The following is a 23,153-nucleotide window of genomic DNA, read 5'->3' on the forward strand; positions in this document are numbered from 1 at the left end:
GAGGCCCAGTGATAGGCCGTTTATGTTTGAGATGTGGCAGACTCACGTTTGATTCCTACCTTAAGTGCCTGATCCTGCAAAGCAACGAGCACCGTAGGGGAATGCTGAATTTAGAAGCTTTACGTAAATACAAAAATAATAATGATGATGATGATGTGTTCCAGGTAATGAGTGCTGTAGAAGAAATGCCCGCAGAACTAGGGAAGTGGAAGTCCAATACGACTGGGTATAAATGACCACTCGGCATGCGTTACCTTCCACAATGCTTTATAACAAAAATGCACCTCCATTTTCAGTGTGCACTGATAAACTAAAATTCATTGTTGGATACAGATAAGAAGAGTGCTCAGCCTCAGATTAACTAAAATGCCAAAAAACTGCCTATATATTGTCTACCTTTAAAGTAAAAGAGATTTCTTAACTTTGTATCATGCATTGGTTTTAATTCAGGCCATAAAGGGATCATTGTGATAATCTAGTCCAACCTCCAGCATAACATAGGCCAAAGAATCTCACCTATTAACTTCTGCATTAAGGCCACAGTTACTGTTTGAACTATAGCTAGGGTCCTACCAAATTCACGGCTGTGAAAAACCTGTCACAGACCATGAAATTTGGTCTTTTGTGTACTTTTACCCTAGACTATAGAGACTTCACCAGCGTTTTTCAATCTGGGGTTCTGACCCCAAAAGTAGTCCTAGGAGAGTAGCAAGGTTATTGTAGCGGGGTTGAGATATTGTCACCCTTGGGTGGCTGGAGAGTGGTGGTTACTGGCCAGGCACCCAACTCTGAAGGCAGTGCCCCGCCAGCAGCAGCACAGAAGTACGGGCAGCAATACCATGTCATGCCACCCTTACTTCTGCGCAGCTGCCTTCAGAGCTGGGCAGCCTGAGAGCGGTGGCTGCTGGGCCGAAGAGGTCCCAGCTCTGAAGACAGCAGCGCAGAAGTAAGGGTGGCAATACCATACCATTCCATCCTTACTTCTTTACTGCTGCTGCAGCAGCACTGCCTTCAGACCTGGGCTCCCAGCCAGCAGTCACTGCTCTCCAGCTGCCCAGCTCAGAAGGCAGCGCTGCCACCAGTAGAAGCATAGAAGTAAGGGTGGTAATATTGTGACCCCCCTAAAATAACCTAGCAACACCACCACCCCCAACCCCGCCTTTTGGGTCAAGACCCCTACAGTTACAACACGGTGAAATCTCAGGTTCAAATAGATGAAATCATGAAATTTATGATTTTAAAAATACTGTAACTATGAAATTGACCCAACTGGATCATGAATGTGGTAGGGACCTAACTATAAGGTATCTTTTAAAAAGACATCTCAAATTGATTTACAGACTTAAGTGGTGGAGATTCAAAAATGTCCCTGGGACATTCCAAAGTTTTTCTAGTTACTCTCAATGTTAAAAACCTGCACCTTATTTTCTAGTCTGAATTTGTCCAGATTCAGGTTCAAACCAGTACATCTCATTATGCTTTTTGCTGCTATATGGAAGAGTTGTCAACTATCAAATCTCTTCCTCAAGTAGGTACTTGTACACCATGATCAAACCTTTTAACCTTCTCTTGGATAACTAAATAGACTCTGTTTACATCTCTGACTGTAAGGCATGTTTTCCAGATCTCAAATGATTCTTCTTGTTCTTTTGAGCCCTTTCAATTTAGTTTTCAGTTTACCTTGGACACTGCCCTTCTTGCAGAGCATCAACACTTTCTTCTCAGGGTTATTTTCTGAAACAGGAGCTGATTCTACGCGGTCTTCATACCAAATCTTTAAAACAAAGTAAATGGTTTAATAAAAAACATACATGTTTTTTGATGAAGAGACATGAAAAAAAAAAGTATGATTCAAACAAAAGGAACAAACATTTTGCACTTGTATGTAAAGTTAAACCCAAATTACCTCAGGCACATCAAATGGTACTTCTTGACCATTGTTCTTAAGAGTATCAGCCAATAACCTTAAAGTTCTCTCACGAGGAATAACATTTTCTTCCTGCATTTTAGTCCAAGTTGCATCAGCTTTTTGCCAGTCATTACTGATCTCTGAAAAACAAGATTCAGTCTTCACATCTAATACATATCCAGATACTAATCCTACATTTTCAGTGAAAAGCTGTATAATGAAAAAGTAAGCAAAACCAAAAATTAAATATATAAGATAGTTCTGTTATTTTTATAAGCACCCACATTAAAAAAAATAATAAATTAATTTGTCTCATCAGTGTGTGAAGATGCTTATGTGCATGCCTAACTTTACACATGCAAGTAGTCTCACTGACTTCATGTTTGTAATGTGGTTAAAGACTTGTCTCCACTTACCGGTGGATCGACACTGCGACGATCGATCCATCAGGGGTCGATTTAGCGGGTCTAGTGAAGACCCGCTAAATCAACTGCAGATTGCTCTCCCGTTGACTCCGGTACGCCAATGGAATGAGAAGAGTAAGGGGTGTCGACAAGAGAGCGCCTCCCGTTGACATAGCATAGTGTGGACACCGTGGTAAGTAGATCTAAGCTATGTCAACTTGAGTTACGCTACTAACATAACTCAAATTATGTAGCTTAGATCGACTTTCCCCACATGGTGTAGACCTGCCCTAAGGGTTTGAAGAACAAGGGCCTTAGACTTTAGCCATGAAACACTGGGAAACTTCACAAGCGACAAAAGGTTAGGAACCAAGAACTTGCTATTTCTCTTTAATGCAAATATTGACATAAAATGGCTTGACTTCTAATAATTTTTGAACTTCCACATTCAGCTCTTTTTTGTTTACAGAATATAGTTCCCAAAATAACTCTTAAAAGATTTGTCTGGAAATGTCACATCCAAGGTTGGATAATTATGTTGATATAAATGCAAGTGTTTCATGAGCTTCTGAGAACCTGAACCAGTTTTTGTAACTTTTTAATCACATTTCCCCATATTAAAAAATGTTCCTTTTCATTGTTGCAACAAACAGAAAATATTGAAAACTGTGAGTATACACAGGAACACAAGCTGACTACACAAAAAGTTCTTAAGTGCATAAAGTAAGCAAACCAAAAAGAAACAACAGTATGTAAAATATGTTCTGATAAAAGTGTGATTTTTACATTGATGTTTTTCCTTTAATCCCCACTGCAAAATCTGAGGTGCTAATAATTTCTCTGAAGACTATCTGACAAACACTTCTCTGAAGAATTTGCTATATTTAAAATTTGGTGCAGATTCCAATGCATAAAAAACAACTTTGTTCAGATAACTTTTAAACTCTCTCACAGGAACTTCTAAACTCCTTGAGGTCTCGCTGAGGTCGCCTCAAAGGAATTTAGAAGCTTGGAAGCTGCTAGTCAGTAAATTAAGAGCTCTTTAAGAAGACTGTAAGACCCAAAGCAATTCTCAGAGGTTCAAATTTTCAAAAAGGAACAAATCCAAAATTTTCTACCCAACTTACAGTCCTGTGCAATTGCTCTCATTCGGGACAGTGAATGACTGTACAAAAATGTTAGCACATGCTTTCAAATGGAAAAAAATCCCTTTCTTCTAAATCCCTCGTTAAAAAAAACAAAACAAAGTTAATTATCCATATATGAACTGTGGTTCTTCAAGGTGCTGTCAGCAGCATGTGAATCCCACTTTAGGTACGCATGTGCCTCAAGTGTGGGAAACCGGTATAGCAGTATGTTGGGTTGTGCCTGTGCTGTGAAAGTCCTGTCATACGGTTTGCCCCCGGCGAGGGCATAAAATAGCACAGAAGCCACAGTTCCCTAGCTAATGCAGAATCCTAGATGTGGAGGACTCTGAAAAGTGGGGATGGAGAGAGGGTCATGGAATCCACACTGACAACATCTCAAAGAACCTCAGTTATTGTAGGGTACATAATGTTCTTTTTTGAGTATGGGTCAGTGTGGATCTCACTCTAGGTGACTGATTAGTGTCCAATCTGGAAGGTGGGACTGAGGAGTCTTGCTTTAATGCCACAATGATTGCAATATTGCTCTTCTGAAATTGGCATCTGACCTTTCAATTAGATCAAGGGCATAATACTTAGAGAAAGTCAAGAGGCTACAGTTTCCAGATATGGGTACGTTCCTAAAGCAGAGTGGCCGTAGCTTGCGCTCTAGTGGAGTAAGCCTTAACATGTGGAAAGAAAGATACATCAGCCATTTGGTAGCAGACCGATATGCACGGCATGATCTGTTTTAATATCCTCTCAAAGGAGAGGAGAGGGCTTACCCCTTCGAAGTACCAAAGATAGCCATGAAGAGACAAGGGCCTGGTCTACATTGAGGGGAAGGGGGGAGATCGACCTAAGATACGCAACTTCAGCTATGAGAATAGCGTAGCTGAAGTCGACGCATCTTAGGTCGATTTACCTCGCGTCCTCACAGCGTGGGGTCGACTACTGCTGCTCCCCTGTTGACTCCGCTTCTGCCTCTCGCTGCAGTGGAGTACAGGAGTCGACGGCAGAGCGATCGGGGATCGATTTATCTCGTCTACACTAGACGCGATAAATTGATCCCCGATAGATCCATCACTAACTACCTGTCGATCTGGCGGGTAGTGTAGACATACCCAAGATGACAGACTAAAACCCTTCGAACTATTAATGTAGTATAATAAGGCTCCTGAAAATTCAGTGTGTGGAGTTTTTCTTCTCTGGAACAGAACACGGTTTAGGGAAGAACAGGAATAAACTGATGCACTGGTTCAAAGAAATTTCAAGACCACTTTTGGAATAAACTTCAGATAAAGTCTCAACACCACCTTATCTCTGGGGAATATCGTATGACGAGGGAGAGAGTTAGAGCTTGTAGATATCTGACCCTTATAGCCTATGTGATGATGACTAAGACAACCCACCTTGAGGGTAAGATAGTGTAAGCGCCATTCTGAAAGTGGCTTGAAAGAAAGTTATAGGAGGATTGATAGGTAGGCAAGTATGCAATAATCCTTTCAGGAATCTAGATGCCGTGGGATGTGAGAAGACTGAACAAGACTGAACAGGTGGAACCTATGTAGATTGCTGAAAGGTGGGCCGTGATGGAACTGAATGATTGAGGAATTTCCTACCTTATAATTTTCTGCTAGCAGCTTCTCTCCTCATTCATCACTAACAAGTTAGTGCCCCCTACCTATGTAATTTGGAGGCAGTCCAATGTTGTTGCCAGAGGGTCCAGAACTAAGCCCTGCTCTTCATCTTAGGCCACAAGAAGAGTTTTTCCAAAGCTTTAGAAACACTCCAGCAACCAATTATTAGCATTAATATATTAATTAACCTTAAGACAGTTATACCTTAAGACAGTTATACCTCTCCCCTTAGAGAAAACATCAATTTGTATTCTGATCATTTACCAGACTACTAGGGTAGGTTGAATGAGGTGAGAAGCTGTTAACAGAATGAGAAATTTCTTACCTGATAATTTCTTTGTTAGCAGCTTCTCCCCTCATTCACCACTAATGGGAAGTAGTGATTAGTAAATCACAGAAATGGGGGGGAGGGGGGAATGATAAGAGCTTAGTTATTGTAAAAGTAGAAAAATAGGCAGCATTTAAAGTCTTGCCCTCCTCCCCCAATAAAACAAGAACTTTATAAACTGATGATGACTCTGCAGAGGAACAGAAACTTTCTTAACAAATATGCCTCAGATGAAACTTGTATATTTTTTCCCCAATGCCCCCAGGGACTTTTGTGAATAGTTTTCAGATGCCTAAGATGCCAACTGGTGCAGGATTTTAACATCTTGCCTGCAGCAACTTTGTGGCCCTATGGCTTCGGCACTTTTGAGGTACGAAATGAACAGGCTACAATTGGTGTGCACGCTCCATTTACTGGACTAGGACCCCAAAGTGCTAGGAATGCCCATGCATTCAACAACCTTCCAAAGGAGTGCTAAGGACTAGAACAAAATGATGGGAAAACTATTTCCCAGGAATTGTGGAAAGCAAAATTTACCTTGAACAGAAGGATTTCTGCAACTATAAGTATAACCTTTTCCTCACAACAGCAGCAGTGTTGTTAGATACAAGATGGAACTAATCCCAGAAAAAAAGTTACTAACCTTCCATAACTGTTGTTCTTTGAGATGTTTTGCTCATGTCCATTCCAACATAGGTGTGCATATGGCATGTGCACTGCCACTGGAAAGTTTTCCCTCAGTGGTATCTTTCAGGTTAGCTCTGGTGCTTCCTGGAGTCGCGTCTTCATAGAGCCAGTACATAGGGCCCTACCGCCCCCTCAGTTCCTTCTTGCCAGCTAACTCTGACAGAGAGGTGGGGGGGGGGGAGAGAAGGGGTTTGGAATGGACATGAGAAACACATCTCAAAGAACAACTATTACGGAAGGTTAGTAACCATTTTTCTTTTTCAAGTGCTTGCTCATGTCTATTCCAATGTAAATGACTCCCAAGCAGATGTAGGAGAAGGGTTTGGAGTTCATTAACGAGCAGATTGTAGCACAGCTCTGCCAAATCCAGCATTGTCTCTAGCCTGCTGAATGATGGCATAGTGCGATGCAAAAGCGTGAACCAAACAAGTGTTGCCGCTCTACAGATGTCCTGGATTGAGACCTGTGCCAGGAACACAACTGAAGATGCTTGTGCTCTTGTGGAATGTGCCATGAGGGCCAGGGCAGGGACATTCACTAGGTCGTAGCATGTGTGGATACAAGAAGTGATCCACGATGAGATTCTCTGGGCTGATACTGGAAGACCTTTCATCCTGTCTGCCACCACCACAAACAGTTGAATAATTTTCCAAAATGATTTAGTCCTTTCTATTAGAAGGCAAGCGCATGTCTGACATTTAGTGAGTGAAGTCTGTTCCTGGCTATTGGCATGTGATTTCGGACAGAAGATTGGCAGGAAAATGCCCTGGTTACTATGGAATTATGAAACCACCTTTGTGAGGAAGGTTGTGCGAGGGCACAGCTGGACCTTGTCCTTGAAAAATACTGTGTAAAGAGGTTTTGAAGTAAGGGCCCTATTCTCTGAGGCCCTTCTAGACGAAGTAATAGCCACCAGAAAGGCCATCTTCCAGGAAAAGTAGAGAAGAGAGCACGTTGCCAAGGGTTCAAATGGGGGACCCAGGATCCAACCATTGATCAGCCAGTCATTGAGGTAAGGGTAAATCTATTCCCTTTGCTTCCTCAAGAAGTCTGCGACAACTGCCATGCACTTTGTAAATATCCAAGGGGCTGCTGACAGGCTGAATGGGAGCAGGGTAAACTGGTAGTGTACCTGGTTCACAATGAATCAAGAGGAATTTCTTGTGACCTTGGGAGATTGAGATATGAAAGTAAGCGTCCTTCAAGGCAAGGATGGCATACCATTCCCCTGGAACCCGGGAGGGGACAATGGAGGCCAAGGAGACTATGCAGAACTTCAGCTTCTTCATTAAATTTGTTAAGGTTTCACAGGTCCAGGATGGGTCTCAGACCACCATTGGCCTTTGGGATTAGGCAACAGCAGTAGAAGAACCCCTGCCCCCTAACTCCGGAGGAACCTGCTCTACTGCTCCCACTTGCAGAAGTGTTTGCACCTCCTTGATTAGAAGTTGCTTGTGAGAAGGGTCCCGGGGGGCGGAGCGGGGGGAAGGAGCAGGGGAAGAACTGAATTGCAGGGTGTATCCCAGTCCTCTTGTGTGTAGCACCCGCTGTATGAGGTGGTATGGCCCATGTTTGACATAAGTGTAATAACTGGTCCACGTTAATTGGGGAAGGTGAATCCAGACATTGGCCTGGTATGCCATACTCAAATGTACCCTCAAAAGGTTTGTTTAGACCCAGACAGTTGTCTGGCATGGCCAGACCTGGGGCTGACGAGGACTGGGGATGAGGCCTCTTCTGACAGCCCTGCCTCTTACTGTAGTCCTACCTTGACTGAGGCTGGTAGAAACAGGGCCATGGCTGGGGCTTAGAATGCTTCCTTATAGAAGCCGGGATGTGCAACCCAAGGGATTTTAGAGTGGCCCTAGAGCTGTGGTGGGCAACCTGTGGGCCACATGCGGCCCGTCAGGGTAATCAGCTGGCAGGCCATGGGCTGCAGATTGCCCGCCACTGCCCTAGAATCATTCAAGCTGTGGAGTTTTGAATCTATTTGCTCTGAAAAGAGCAATGTGTCCTCGAAAGGGAGGTCGTGGATACTCTGCTGGACCTCGTAGAGGAGGCCTGAGGCCATGTGCTTCTTCTCATGACCACAGTGGAAGCCATGATTTGAGCAGCAGAGTCTGCTACGTCCAAGGCTGCCTGAAGGGATGCTTTTGCCACCGCTCTCCCTTCCTTGACTAGAGCTGAGAATTTGACCCAAGACGCCTGTGGCAACAACTCTTTGAATCTGGACATCGTGCCCCAAGAGTTGAAGTCACAGCAGCTCAGAAGCATCTGTTGGTTGGCGATCTGGAGTTGGGGCCCGCCTCCCCTGGTAGGATATACCTTCCTGCCAAAGAGAACCAACTTTTTGGCATTTTTGGCTTGGGGGCGCAGGGGAAGTCCTTGCTGTCCTGGTCTCTTCCATCTGTTGACCATTGACACCCCTAGCAACCCTGGCAGAGGATGGGTATATAAAAATTCAAACCCTTTTGTAGGAACAAAGTACTTTTTCTCCATCCTCTTTGAGGAGAGTTATAGCAAGGCTGGAGTCTGCCAGTGAGCCTTAATAGGTTCTAGAAGGGCATCGTTCAGGGGAAACGCCACTCGTGACGAATCAGAAGAGGTCAAGATGTCCACCAAGGTGTGAGAGGATTCAGATATTTCCTTTGCCTGAACCCCCAGGCTTTGAGCAACACTTCTGAGGAGCTCTTGGTGAGCCCTGTAATCATCCTCAAAGGGCGCAACCGATGTCCCTGCTACAGTCTCATCAGGTGAGGAAGATGAAGATGCCTGCATGCATACAGGGCCTTGTTCTTCTCCCTCGGCCCGGAAGGATCCCGCGGTACCAGGTCCTGGGGTTTGGTGCTAGGCTCGGTACCAACTCGAGGTTTCTGCACCGAACAAGGTGGTGGGAGAGCTCTACACGCCGAAACAACAGAGTACGATCTCCTTGATTGTGACTCCTGGACTGGTTGAAATGTCCAAGGGTTCTAAAAGGGCCACTGCACTGGCATTTACCACTGTGCTGGCCAGGCCATTGGCAGGAACCCTTGGTTTATGTCAACCATTGGGTAACAGCGGTCGGATCAATGCCGGCTTCTGTGGGAAGCAGAAGACTCCGCCTTGGAATCTAACTGAGAGGAAAAAGAAAAGGAGTACTTGTGGCATCTTAGAGACTAAGAAATTTATTTGAGCATAAGCTTTCGTGAGCTACAGCTCACGTCATTGGATGCATGATGCATCAACTGAGAGGAGCTGCTTCTTGGTGACTACCGTGGAGCAGTACCTACCAGTGCTGGAGAGCACTGCCAGGAGGAAGGCAACTGACTCTGTGCCATCATCACTGGTTTCCCTTTCGACAGCACCTGAGGCCTGGTGCTGCAGGAGCTCTTGCCTTCGGTGCCAGTTTGCAGCTGGGGATGGCAATACCAAGAATGATAGTAGGTTTCAGAGTAGCAGCTGTGTTAGTCTGTATTCGCAAAAAGAAAAGGACTGTGGCACCTTAGAGGCTAACAAATTTATTTGAGCATAAGCTTTCGTGAGCTACAGCTCACTTCATCGGATGCAAGAATGATAGTAGCTCCCCTGCTGCCTCAAATGTCTCTTGTGTAGATGGTAGTGCCAAGGCTGTATCCCGATGGCTCTCCCTTGGTGGAGAGTCCAACGGTACCGGACTCAATGGGTCCCTTCCCAGGACCTGAGGCAATGGTACTATGGCGGCAGCTGTTGAATCTGATTGGCTAGGCACACTTCGCACTCTCCTGGCTTCCCTGCAAGTGGCAGACCTTGGAGTTGGTGAGTGCCCAGCCAGTCTTCTGCTGCTTCTTCCTCAGCCCCGGTGCCGAGAGTCCTGTTGAGGTGTGGATCTCCTCTGTACCAGAAATGACTGATGGTGCCAAGAGTCCCGGGACGCAGAAGAAGAGTCCTTCCTCAGTGATGGAAATGACAGGTATCACATCTCTGTCTGTCCCTCAGAGAAGCCAGATAGAGACGGGAGATGGTGTACCCCAATAACCCCAGTAGAGCCATAGTGCCACACGATATTGTTATGTTTGGATTTGCTGGGGTTGGCCAATTCATTGCTATCCATGTGATGGGCTGCCTCTGGTCTGCTCTGTAGGATTCCCTTCTGATCACAGGGGAGAAGGCTCCCCGCTGTACATCAGTGAGAAGGTATACTCTGGTGACAAAGAGGATGAACAGACCTCATCAAGGGGCAGAACTGACATATATGGGAATATTGCTGCTAGGCTGGAAGCATGCACCAGTGCTGAAAAACGTCTCTGTATCCCCCAGTGACATCCTTGGTAGACTCCTCCATTAAAGAAACATCAGGTACCATAAGCAATTCTGTAGATGGTGCCAACATCAACACCAGTACTGCAGCCAACATCAAGGCTAGTGCAAAGCCCTATTTCTTAAGCACAAAGCTTGAGGCCAATACAGCATTGCTAGCCTCTGAGTGTTTTTTTCTCTGGAAGGCTGACGTATAGTTCTCCCACAAAGAGGTCATGTCTGCCTCTTAGTGCCAATCTTCCTCGCTTCAGGGGAGAGGCAGTACTAGTCTTCAGGGACAGAGTCAACTTTCTGATGCCAACTTCTTGTCAATGTCAGTCTCTGGGGTCACCTGCCAGGTGGTAAGGATGTTCTAAGAGGAGGATTTGACCAGGATCTGGTGTGTTTTTAGATTGATCTTCTGGATAAAAGGTAACCACATGGATTTTTCCAGGATATAAAACCTGAGGCAGATGCCCTAGAACTTCCACATCTGAGTAGAGAATGATCAGCACACAGTGTACCGATACAGAATATTACACTCCACTAGGCAGACTAGACCATGGCTATTGCCATTGGTGAGAGAGGGATTGAGCTGTTGCAAGATGGCTTAAACCGTGAAGCCTTTTTGTGACCTTTGACTGTGGACAGGAGTGCAGTGCACCAAGAGAAACCGAAAGGCCTTTTTAAAAGTTCCAAATTGAGAGTCATAAAAAGTAGAAATATAATAAGGATAGAGAAAACTGATTTTGATCCGACTTGAAGAATCACAGTCAAGTGGCAGCAGATGAACACCACTAGTTTCATCTCACTGCCATGGGCAGTAAGAGGCAATCGAAGAACAATTGTGGCTACTCTGCCCTTATGCCCCCCCGGTAGGAGGAGCAGAGTACCAGGACATTGCAGCCTAGGCACAGCCCAATGGACACTACTATTAAAAAGGCTACGGTCCTGTGCATGTGAAAGCGCATGCACACCTAATGCAGGATCTACACTGACATCTGAAAAAGAATGTCTCTTTATTCTTAAGATACATTCCCAAATTCTTCTTTGGCTAGATACTACAGAAGATAAATTTCAGGTGGAATGTAGCTTTTCTTTTTTCAGAAAGTGAGAGAGGATCAAACTGAGTTTATAAAAGGAAACTATCTTACAATCTAAATGAGGGATACACTCCTGCAACTCCAAAAATAATTCGTAAGTGCAACCATGATTCAGAGTCAGACTGCTCTATTTTAGAAAACTTACCTAGGAGAGCATTCTCAATCTTGTGTAATGATAATGAATTATAAAAAAATAGTGATAACAGCTTTTAGTGACAGATCCCATTAGAGGTAGTGGACTAGGCAGCACAAGAAATAAAATAATCTTTACTTAAGTTTGCAATTGTTCACCCTAAAGTTAAAATATAAATAAATAATCAAAGATTACTCCTAATGGGCAAGGTGTATTTCTGCAACAATGTAGTAAAAACTAAGCAGTATCACAAAATAATGTGCAAATCTAAGTATACCGAATATGTTAGACTGTAGGGACTTTCTGTGGTCTCTCAGCTTGAGCAACACAAGTTAGAACAGCTTCCTTCTTCAGGGTCAGCTTCTGGTGAGCTCATGGTTCCAAGCAACGTTCATCTCCCAATAAAGACAATATAGTCTTATGAACCAAGAGAGGGATTACTCAATGACAAAAGCATCTTTGATTTTAAATGTCTCACATACACACAAGAACATAAGAATGGCCACACTGGGTCAGACCAAAGGTCCATCCAGCCCAGTATCCTGTCTACTGACAGTGGCCAATGCCAGGTGACCCAGAAGGAGTGAACCTAACAAGTAATGATCAAGTGATCTCTCTCCTGTCATCCATCTCCACCCTCTGACAAACAGAGGCTAGGGACACCATTCCTTACCCATCCTGGCTAATAGCCATTAATGGACTTAACCTCCATGAATTTATTGAGTTCTCTTTTAAACCCTATTATAGTCTTAGCCTTCACAATCTCCTCAGGCAAGGAGTTCCAGAGGTTGACTGTGCTGTGTGAAGAAGAACTTCCTTTTATTTGTTTTAAACCTGCTGCCCATTACTTTCATTTGGTGGCCCCTAGTTCTTCTATTATGGGAACAAGTAAATAACTTTTCCTTATTCATTTTCTCCACACCACTCATGATTTTATATACCTCTATCATATCCCCCCTTAGTCTCCTTTTTTCCAAGCTGAAAAGTCCTAGCTTCTTTAATCTCTCCTCATATGGGACCCGTTCCAAACCCCTAATCATTTTAGTTGCCCTTTTCTGAATCTTTTCTAATGCCAGTATATCTTTTTTGAGATGAGGAGACCACAGCTGTATGTAGTATTCAAGATGTGGGCGTACCATGGATTTATATAAGGGCAATAAGATATTCTTCGTCTTATTCTCTATCCCTTTTTCAATGATTCCTAACATCCTGTTCGCTTTTTTGACTGCTGCTGCGCACTGCGTGGACGTCTTCAGAGAGCTATCCACAATGAATCAATCCTGAAGCACTTAGAGGAGAGGAAAGTGATCAGGAACAGTCAGCATGGTTTCACCAAGGGAAGGTCATGCCTGACTAATCTAATCGCCTTTTATGATGAGATTACTGGTTCTGTGGATGAAGGGAAAGCAGTGGATGTATTGTTTCTTGACTTTAGCAAAGCTTTTGACACGGTCTCCCACAGCATTCTTGTCAGCAAGTTAAGGAAGTATGGGCCGGATGAATGCACTATAAGGTGGGTAGAAAGCTGGCTAGATTGTCGGGCTCAACGGGTAGTGATCAATGGCTCCATGTCTAGTTGGCAGCCGGTGTCAAGTGGAGTGCCCCAGGGGTCGGTCCTGGGGCCCGTTTTGTTCAATATCTTCATAAATGATCTGGAGGATGGTGTGGATTGCACTCTCAGCAAATTTGCGGATGATACTAAACTGGGAGGAGTGGTAGATACGCTGGAGGGGAGGGATAGGATACAGAAGGACCTAGACAAATTGGAGGATTGGGCCAAAAGAAATCTAATGAGGTTCAATGAGGATAAGTGCAGGGTCCTGCACTTAGGATGGAAGAATCCAATGCACCGCTACAGACTAGGGACCGAATGGCTCGGCAGCAGTTCTGCGGAAAAGGACCTAGGGGTGACAGTGGACGAGAAGCTGGATATGAGTCAGCAGTGTGCCCTTGTTGCCAAGAAGGCCAATGGCATTTTGGGATGTATAAGTAGGGGCATAGCGAGCAGATCGAGGGACGTGATCGTTCCCCTCTATTCGACACTGGTGAGGCCTCATCTGGAGTACTGTGTCCAGTTTTGGGCCCCACACTACAGGAAGGATGTGGATAAATTGGAAAGAGTACAGCGAAGGGCAACAAAAATGATTAGGGGTCTAGAGCACATGACTTATGAGGAGAGGCTGAGGGAGCTGGGATTGTTTAGTCTGCAGAAGAGAAGAATGAGGGGGGATTTGATAGCTGCTTTCAACTACCTGAAAGGGGGTTTCAAAGAGGATGGCTCTAGACTGTTCTCAATGGTAGCAGATGACAGAACGAGGAGTAATGGTCTCAAGTTGCAATGGGGGAGGTTTAGATTGGATATTAGGAAAAACTTTTTCACTAAGAGGGTGGTGAAACACTGGAATGCGTTACCTAGGGAGGTGGTAGAATCTCCTTCCTTAGAGGTTTTTAAGGTCAGGCTTGACAAAGCCCTGGCTAGGATGATTTAACTGGGACTTGGTCCTGCTTTGAGCAGGGGGTTGGACTAGATGACCTTCTGGGGTCCCTTCCAACCCTGATATTCTATGATTCTATGAATGACTCCAAGATCTCTTTCCTGATTAATTGCAGCTAAATTAGCCCCCATCATATTGTATGTATAGTTGGGTTTTTTTTCCCCAGTGTGCATTACTTTACATTTATCCATATTAAATTTCATTTGCCATTTTGTAGCTCAATCACTTAGTTTTGTGAGATTTTTGAAGTTCTTCACAGTCTGCTTTGTCTTAACTATCTTGTGCAGTTTAGTATCATCTGCAAACTTTGCCACCTCACTGTTTAGCCCTTTTTCCAGATCATTTATGAATAAGTTGCATAGGACTGGTCCTAGGACTGACCCTTCGGGAACACCAATAGTTATCCCTCTCCATTCTGAAAATTTACCATTTATTCCTACCCTTTGTTCCCTGTCTTTTAACCAGTTCTCAATCCATGAAAGGATCTTCCCTCTTATCCCATGACAACTTAATTTACCTAAGAGCCTTTGGTGAGGGACCTTGTTAAAGGCTTTCTGGAAATCTAAATACACTATGTCCACTGGATCCCCCTTGTCCACATGTTTGTTAACAAATATTTGTTATCTGAAATTGTCAAAATCTGAAGATGAATTTTATGGGCTAGATTATTTCAGAAGTTAAGATAGATGTTTAAGAAATCTTCTTTTAACAGTTTTGTCATCTCTTGGTTCTACATAATTATGGGTTAGTTTTTCATATCCAGGATCACATTTTAGATTAGATTGAGGGCTACTAATTTAGCTCTGCTTAAAATTTGAAAGCAGATACAGAATTATGACCTAGGTATTCCATGAGAACTCTCGATCATACTCCCGTGTGAAACAGTTTTGATACTTGGTCTTAAATGGTTGAAAGCAAGTAAGTGCATGGTTTTTGTCTTTTAAGGTGACAGAAAGCTACAAACCTTTTCCATGTATTTGAGTAGATGGAATTTGTTGCGACTCTTCTTGCAGACTGAATTTGTGTGGCAGAGTTTGATAAATTATATCTGTTTAGATTTCTCCTCTCAGCAGACATGCTGTCAGACCGAGTAACTGTTGGAGGGAAAAGGCTGCTTGTTCGGAAGTAGGAAGACTACCTCCTGTTGAAGCAAGATTATATTTTAGGCCCCGTTTTATTATGGTGAACCAGCATTTATAAAGCCAGAATGGAGATACAAATATAGCTTGGTTTTAAAGCTTTTTGAGGCTGCTGAGAAAATGAAAGGTATTAAAGGCATGGAGGAAAGATGTACAATAGGCTTTTAGCCATTTTTTGTTGCATTATTCATCTCTTCTGCTTGCAGGAAGTTTAATCAGGGCAGGAAACATCCTACCTTCTTGCTATATAATGTGAAAAGGTGGTTTTCTAATAGTTTGCAGAAAGAGCACTATTTAATCTGAATAATAACTCACCATCTCTAGTTCTAATAATAAAAGGATATATTGTGGTTATCTTCTCATATGTTTGTCTTTTGAAGTCAGTGAATTGCTCGGGGCTAAATCTTCTTTTGTATATGGAATTGTTAAGATGTAGCTTACATTCTTGGGAGGGGGAGGGGGGGGACAAAACAACCTGCACATTTGTTAATGTGTCATACTACTTCAGGCTTTAATGGTAAGTTTTCCCTTGCACAATTAGAACTAAGTGTTGTAAAGGTTTCTTGATAAATATCCATGCCAACAGATTTTACTTGACCTTTCCTGAAGTTTTTTTGCTGATTTTTATAACAGTAACTTTCTAAATGTCCTGATACAAACACAATGTTCAGTATCTAATCTCTAGAACATGAAAAATAAAGCTTCCACCTAACCAGAATGAGCAGCATTTTTGAAAATATATGGTATAATTTCTGGCAATGATAACGTTTTCCTGCACTGAACAGCAAAATCAATGTTAAAATAAATCATTCCTGAAAATCTGTTATTTCAGAGCATATTATTAAGAAATTATACATACTACATCTTACAATAGATGTGGCAAGAACATCTACAATATAATGTGACTTCCCAAACTTTACAAGTTTGCAAATCTTTTTTTTCTATCATCAAAATGACTCGCTGACCATCCAAGTATTAAAACTACACATGTATCCTCTAGTCCAGGGGTGGGCAAATTACGGCCCGTGGGCCGGATCCAGCCCCTCAGGACTTTGGATCCGGTGCGCAGGATTGTCCCTGTGGTGCCACAGGTCCCGCGCCACTCTCAGAAGCGGCTGGCACCACGTCCCTGGGGCCCGGGGGGCAAGAGGGGAGGTGGAGTGGCGCAGAGGGCTCAGTGTGTTGCCCTTGCCTCCAGGCACCACCCCCTGCAGCTCCTACTGGCTGGGAACAGGGAACTGCAGCCAATGGGAGCTTTGCGGGAGGTACCTGGAGGTGTGGCAAGGGCAGCGCACAGAGCCCTGTGACCCCCATCCCCCAGGGACCGTGCAGGGAAATGGTGAGCGGTGCGGTGTGGGGCCAGGGCCGGCAGAGAGCCTGCCCTGGCCCCAGTGTGCGCCACTGCCACCCTGGAGCCACTTTAGGTAAGCTGCATTGGGCCAGAGCCTGAACTCCTCCTGCACTCCGCACCTGTCCTGCACCCCAACTCCCTGCCCTGAGACCCCGCCGCACTCCAACCCCTTGCCCTGAGCCCCCTCCCGCACCCCACACTCCTCCTGCACATCCTGAGCCACCTGCCGTACCCCTCCTGAACCCCAACTCCCTGCCCTGAGCCCGTTGCACCCTATCCCCGTCCTGCACACAACCCCCTGCCCTGAGCACCCTCCCACAGTCCGCACCCCTGCCATGAGCGCCCTCCTGCACTTTGCACCCCTCCTGCACCCCAACCCCCTTCCCTGAGCCTCCTCATAACCCCGCATCCATCCTCTGCCCCAATACCTTGCCCTGAGCCCTTCCTACACACCGCACCCCCTCCCGCACCCCAACCCCCTGCCCCAGTCCTCCATACCATTTCCCCACCCAGATGTGGCCCTTGGGCCAAAAAGTTTGCCCACCTCTGCTCTAGTCTCTGGTGACCCACCATTACAGACACAAACTAAATAAAAATATGATCATGCTCTTCTATATGGCCAGAGAAGTACTGACTTTATTAATGCAAATCACAGCCAGTGCGTGTACAACAGTTATACAGGTACCTGGCGACATGCACTCAGGAGGCTTATGAAAGATGTTAGGAGGGCATTCTGAGTCACTGATGATGAGGAAAAACGCTTTCTTTCCTGAAGGTTGACTCAGAACTTTCCATAACATTTTTCAGACAATGTAGTAATTACATTCTTATACAACGGAATTTCTCTGATGATAATGATACTCAGTTTAATTTTGTCACATTAATCATATTTCTTCTGTCCCCGATCTTATAAAAAGTTTTTTTTTTTTAGTTAAATGTCCTGAAAAATGGGGAGAGGAGAAGCAGTGGAGAAAACTAAAAAACTGTCTGTTTCACAGATCTGATACTGCCAGCAGAAACACTGGATTCAGCAAAAAAGCTTCACACCTCCCAATAAACGTTTCCAATACAATGCTAGTCAATATAATCTCTAGTGGATTACAAATGGTTTTGGGAGTATTACTGGGATACTTAAAAATTTCAATAGAAGATTAAAAAAAATTGTTTGGCAAATGATCACATTTTTATTAGAGTATCTTTTCAACCCCTTTGTAGACAGAAAAAAGCCACTACAAATTACATTGAAAAATCAGACTAAAGATTTCTGGATTTATGGGATAGGGTTTTGGACTATGTAATCATGGGGAAAGGGACCTTCTATTTAAAAATCCTGCTCAGATACCACAAGAGATAAATACCAGTTATGCACTGGCTGATTCAGGGATAATGGAAATTTTTATAATCTTTCAACCGAACAAATCTAACTACAGAAACTTCTCATCAATACCAACTACAAAGAATTGTAACACAAATTAGCACAGGTTTTCCCTCTTCAAATTATTTTAAAACCGAAAGGTAGTAAATTGAGCAACTGGTACATAGGCCAATCACACTGGATGAAATTTACTCATGGGACGGAGGGTCAGTAGAAGGCCCTCCACACCCCAAAGCCCTACATAGCTACTGTGTGGAGGCTATGCTGGCAGAGTGGCTCTACACCCTGTGTGTCATGGAAATGGTCTCCAGGCTGATCCCACATAGTTGGGCATGAAGGTGGAGTAACACAGCACCTGCAGATCCAGTGGACACAGTAAACTCAGCAACAGTTACAGCTGGAGTGCAATGGCTATTATGGATCATGGCTAAAAACTACTGGCAGGTGGGTTTCTGCAGCAATCCTGCAGTCCTAGCCCTGGGTTGCAGTAGTGAGTTGTATTTTATCCCTCCCCAACACACCCATACAGAGCCTGAACCAGCTTTATGTGAGTGGAAAGGATCTCACCCAGTTATAATTGCTTGCAGGCAGTCCACAGATTTGTGGCTAATTTTTATTAAATGTTGTGAAATATAAAGAAAAAACAGGAATCTAATCTCTGCTAAAAGAAAGTGGCCCCAAAATTAAATGGGTAGAGCGATCATATAACTAATTCTATATTTTAAACCATTTTCTCTCCCCTCCCACCCAAAAAAGCCTCCACAAAACAAAACTCTCATCCAAAAGCACAAATCATGGCCACAGCAACTAACAAGTTATTGGTAAAACTTTAGAGCATGTTAAAAGTACATGGAATCCATGATAAATAAAACCTAAGCCATTTCTCAAGTATTTTACTTGGGTTATAAAAATGGAATAAACTGAAAAATTTAAAAGCCAACAAGGCTTAACTTTTATGGGTTCTATCTTTGGCTACAACTATGGATGTAACTTCAGACAAATAAAGTAGAATCAGAGTTTTGAAACTTGGCAACATTGGTATTTTCTTTGAATATAAAAAGAAACTAGGAGAGCTGACAAAGCAAATGGTGCAGTGAAAGTAAGGACAAAGGGCACTTTTCAGGCCACCTCACAAGCCAGGAAAAAATGTCTCCATGATCTCAAAAGACCATGTTAAGAACCAAAGGAAAAGTTTCTGGGCTGCAGAGAAGGAATTCATGGCAAAAATGCCGTTTATTGTCTGAGTAGCCTAAACAGAATTGGTAGTTAGCAAAGCAAACCTAAGTCAGAAAACTCCTAGCAAGAGCTGCACTACACTGAGAATGGCCCTTTTCAGATATATAGTTTTAATTGGTTAACTGAAAAATCCAAAACAAGTTCAAAAACTTACATTTTATTCCCATTACAGTTTAAGACTTTTTTCAAATACTATAAAAAAAAATTAAAATTCCCACAAAGCTATCATTGGAATAACAGTTCCTAATAGAGCAAAAGAAAAGATTTTCAGTTAACTTACTGCATAAATTTAGGAGGTAGTAGTACATCTGATCTCTATCACACTCAAATAGTTTTTGAGTCATTTCCACCATATTTTCTAAAGTTTCCATCTTTGGGAGAAACAAACAAGAAAAAAGTGATACAACATAAAATATCAGACTATGGTTTAATCTAATTTTTATATGTATAATCATATATGCAGCTCACAAATATGTCTATACACATGTTCAGTGCAAAAATTTGGGAATGTAAATATAAGACTGCATATAATTTTTCACTAAATATAAAGTATCAATTTACATCATTACTGTTTATATAAATTGTGATATGCATACAATACTTCAAAACGTATGTGCATATTACCACTAAAGTACTAATCACAAACTGACAGGAGACCTGATGCAATAGATGTACCTGGTTAGTTGCAATACACTTCTCGGCAAACCACTGCAGCCTCCCAGGACGAGCTCTCAAGCCTGGCGTCTACAAAACAGTATTTCCACACAAACAAAAATGTCAGTTTACTTAGCCAAAGTATTTTCTTAAAATGTAAAAGTAATTATATGTTGTCATAATGAAGTATTTATTTTACGGTTGATTATTATTAATCGAAGACAACTTAGTTCTCAATTCTAAACTAACCAACTTCATTCATAATTAAATAACATTTATCCTAAGTGACTTAAAAAATTCAAAGGTTGTATTGGTGACTCTATAGAACCAATAACCATGTTTCATTCTAAATATATTTTTCATTCAACAGTACTTTTGGTTCGAAAATTGCTATGCTGTTTCTCTGATTGAATGTGATTTTTTTTTTTTAAAGTCTCAGTCAATTAGTTGAGCCATTTGGGTTGGTAAAAGTGAAAAAGTGACATTTTGAAACAAGAATTCATTTAAAAAAAAAAGTCGTCACATTGTACAAGAATGGTTTGTTTCAAAGACCACAAGCCTGCCTTGATTTTCAATCTCAAAAGCTTTTGATATTGAAGAAATAAGGTTCATAATGTAAGTAAAAGCAACTGAAAACTGAGCATGCAACGCAACTTTATTTTTCCTGCCTTCATTTTCAACACACACCCAACGTGAATCTACAGAGACACACAGCTACCGATGACCAGAGTGCTATATATTCTGACAGATCATAACTAACAACATGCCATTCTGCTGATCTCATTCCTTCCCATTACAAAATACACCGGACCCTCGCTAGACCACACGTCTATATAGCATGAATTCGCATATAACACGGCCGCGGCCATGAATCCCAAATTTAATTATTTTAATTGGAATTCATTTTAATGCGGTCCCCATATTAAAGCGGTACCGCGCATGGATCCCAAATCCCACGTTTTAGCGAGGGTGCGGTGTACTTGTATATTCTGGACTACAAACACACACCAGTCATCTCTCTCACTCATTCAGAGGTATGCCAAATGTTCACAAATTGTTGTCTTCATGAAACATTCGTCCAGAATAGTAGCAATTACTAACTGGAACACCAGGCCTCAGATTCTTTTTTTCAACTGCAGCATCTATTTACATCCCTACTCCATCAACATCTAGTACCAGAAATTTTCCTACTACATTCCATTACTTTGTAGTGCCAGCTTCTGTCCCAGCTGCAACACCCTCACCAGAAGACAAGCTTAATCCGGTGTGCATTATAGCAGTTGCAGGTAGCAACCACTCTATTCAGGGCACATATATGTCATAGCACAAATTCCACTACATATTCATCTTACAGCTATTTTTTCAGGCTCTCTACAGACTCAGGAGGAAGATCCACTGCATCAGTTTAAACTTGGTTCATGTTTTCAAGATCCTCTTCAAAATCTTATGGTCTAGATATACTGTTTAAAATAAAGCTGAGATTCTGCAGTACTATTCTGTAATAAGGACTGAAATCTGTGGGTATTGAATCACAGAATACCGGTGGTCAAGGGTATAGTTAAGATTGTAAAACAATTAAATTATAACCCTGCTTTCACTTCCTTATAACTTGATAGAACTTCTCCCTTTTCAGGTGAGATTTTCTATACTTAGGGCTTGTCTACATTACCCACTGGATCGATGGGCAGTCTAGACGCGATAAATTGACCACCGAGTGCTCTCCCATTGACTCTGGTACTCCACCAGGGCAAAAGGCGCAGGCGGAATTGATGGGAGAGTGTCAGCCATCGACTTACCACAGTGAAGACACTGCAGTAAGTAGATTTAAGTACGTCAACTTCAACTACGTTATTCACTTAGCTGAAGTTGCGTAACTTAGTTAGATTCTCCCCCCCCCCCCCCCATAGTGTAGACCAGGCTTGAGTCCTGGTAGCTTTTTTTTTTTTTTAAAGTCTGAGTCAAATTTTTTTCAGTTGTTTTGAGTTATGGGAATATATAAAAAAATTCCAACTACTTTTTTTGTTTGTTTTTGTTTTCAAACAGGAACTGGAGTACAGCAACTGTGTCTAAATTTTGACACTTCGTAGGAACATAATTTTCAATGAGGTTTTATTGCCCTTGCTTGGTTGGAAAAAAGTTGGTTTAAAATAAGAAAATGTTCAAAAACTGCATACCAAGAACAAGATTGGTGAAGAAGACTGCTGAAGAAGATTTGCTCAAATCTACATGTACATACTAAATTTGAAAAACATGGTTCAAGGACAAAGTTCCACTGGTAAATTTCATAAGCTCTGCAAGCTGTATAATCTATACAGCAAACAGCTTACGAACTCCAAAAACCAAAGAGCTTTTGAATCTCTCCCTCTTCCTCTCCCCCCCCCTTTTTAAAGACAAAGCAATTAAAGGCGAAAAAAAACGTATTAATGCAACACTAAGCTGCACAGTTAAAACTGTCAGTAAGGAAATACAAAATTAAAGGTTCCAACAGCCCTGTTAATTCAGACATTACACATACTGACTTATTATTTTTACGCATTTTTAGTTAATTACTTTAATACATTCCTTTTACTGTTGTAAAAAATATATCATAAAACATTTAGTTTGTGGAATACTGAGATAAATCATCCCTTAATTAACCTTTACATTTCCTGACTTTGCTAAAAATCTAGCTGCTTAAGATTCTACAGTGTTAAAATGGGTCATTTTGAACCAGAAATAGTTCAGAACAGAATAAAAGTAATTATTTTAAACTTAAAGGGACACCATTAAATGAAGAAAAAAATCGCATCTAAATCTGAAAATTGTGGATCTACCATTTTCACACGGCAACAGCTAATACTCCGAGGGCATTCTGCATCAAAAATATATATCTATATATATTTTGCACACAATATTTTAAAATTCTGCAAATTTTATTTGTCAAATAAATGTGGAGGCTCCAACATGGCATTGGGGAGCACAGGGTGGGAGATCAATGTGCAGCTCCCCACTGGGACACGGACTCAGCAGTGAGGCTGCATCCAACTCTGACACAGCACAAGGACTAGGCCTGCGCCAGAAACACACCAGGTGCACCAGGTGTGGGCAGGCAGGTTCAGCAAGGCAGGATCCAAGTATGGAGGGGCTTAATATGGGGGGATCCAGGTGCGGTTAAGAGGGTTCTGTGTGGGGAAATCTGGGTGAGGGCGGCTCAGTGAGGGATCTGGGTCAAGCTGGATGCACAGGGGCTTGTTGGGGGATTCTAGATGCAATGGCACTAGAATTCTTTGAGGGGGGGTCAACAAGCATGCAGACAAAGAGATCCAGTGGATATAGTGT

General features: G+C 42.6%; 1 protein-coding gene across 1 annotated transcript in view; it reads right to left on the reverse strand.

The window, feature by feature from the left end:
• LRPPRC (leucine rich pentatricopeptide repeat containing) overlaps nt 1–23,153 on the reverse strand; it is a 159,579-nt gene that overhangs the window by 30,229 nt on the left and 106,197 nt on the right. Inside the window, exons 26-29 of the mRNA XM_038395576.2 lie at nt 19,857–19,925; nt 19,462–19,552; nt 1,907–2,049; nt 1,681–1,774 (exon numbers count right to left, since the gene is read on the reverse strand). Coding sequence (XP_038251504.2) covers nt 1,681–1,774; nt 1,907–2,049; nt 19,462–19,552; nt 19,857–19,925 — 397 coding nt within the window. The remainder of the gene's footprint in view (nt 1–1,680; nt 1,775–1,906; nt 2,050–19,461; nt 19,553–19,856; nt 19,926–23,153) is intronic.

This window comes from Dermochelys coriacea, chromosome 3, assembly GCF_009764565.3.
Source record: "Dermochelys coriacea isolate rDerCor1 chromosome 3, rDerCor1.pri.v4, whole genome shotgun sequence".
Classification (NCBI taxonomy): Eukaryota; Metazoa; Chordata; order Testudines; family Dermochelyidae; genus Dermochelys; species Dermochelys coriacea.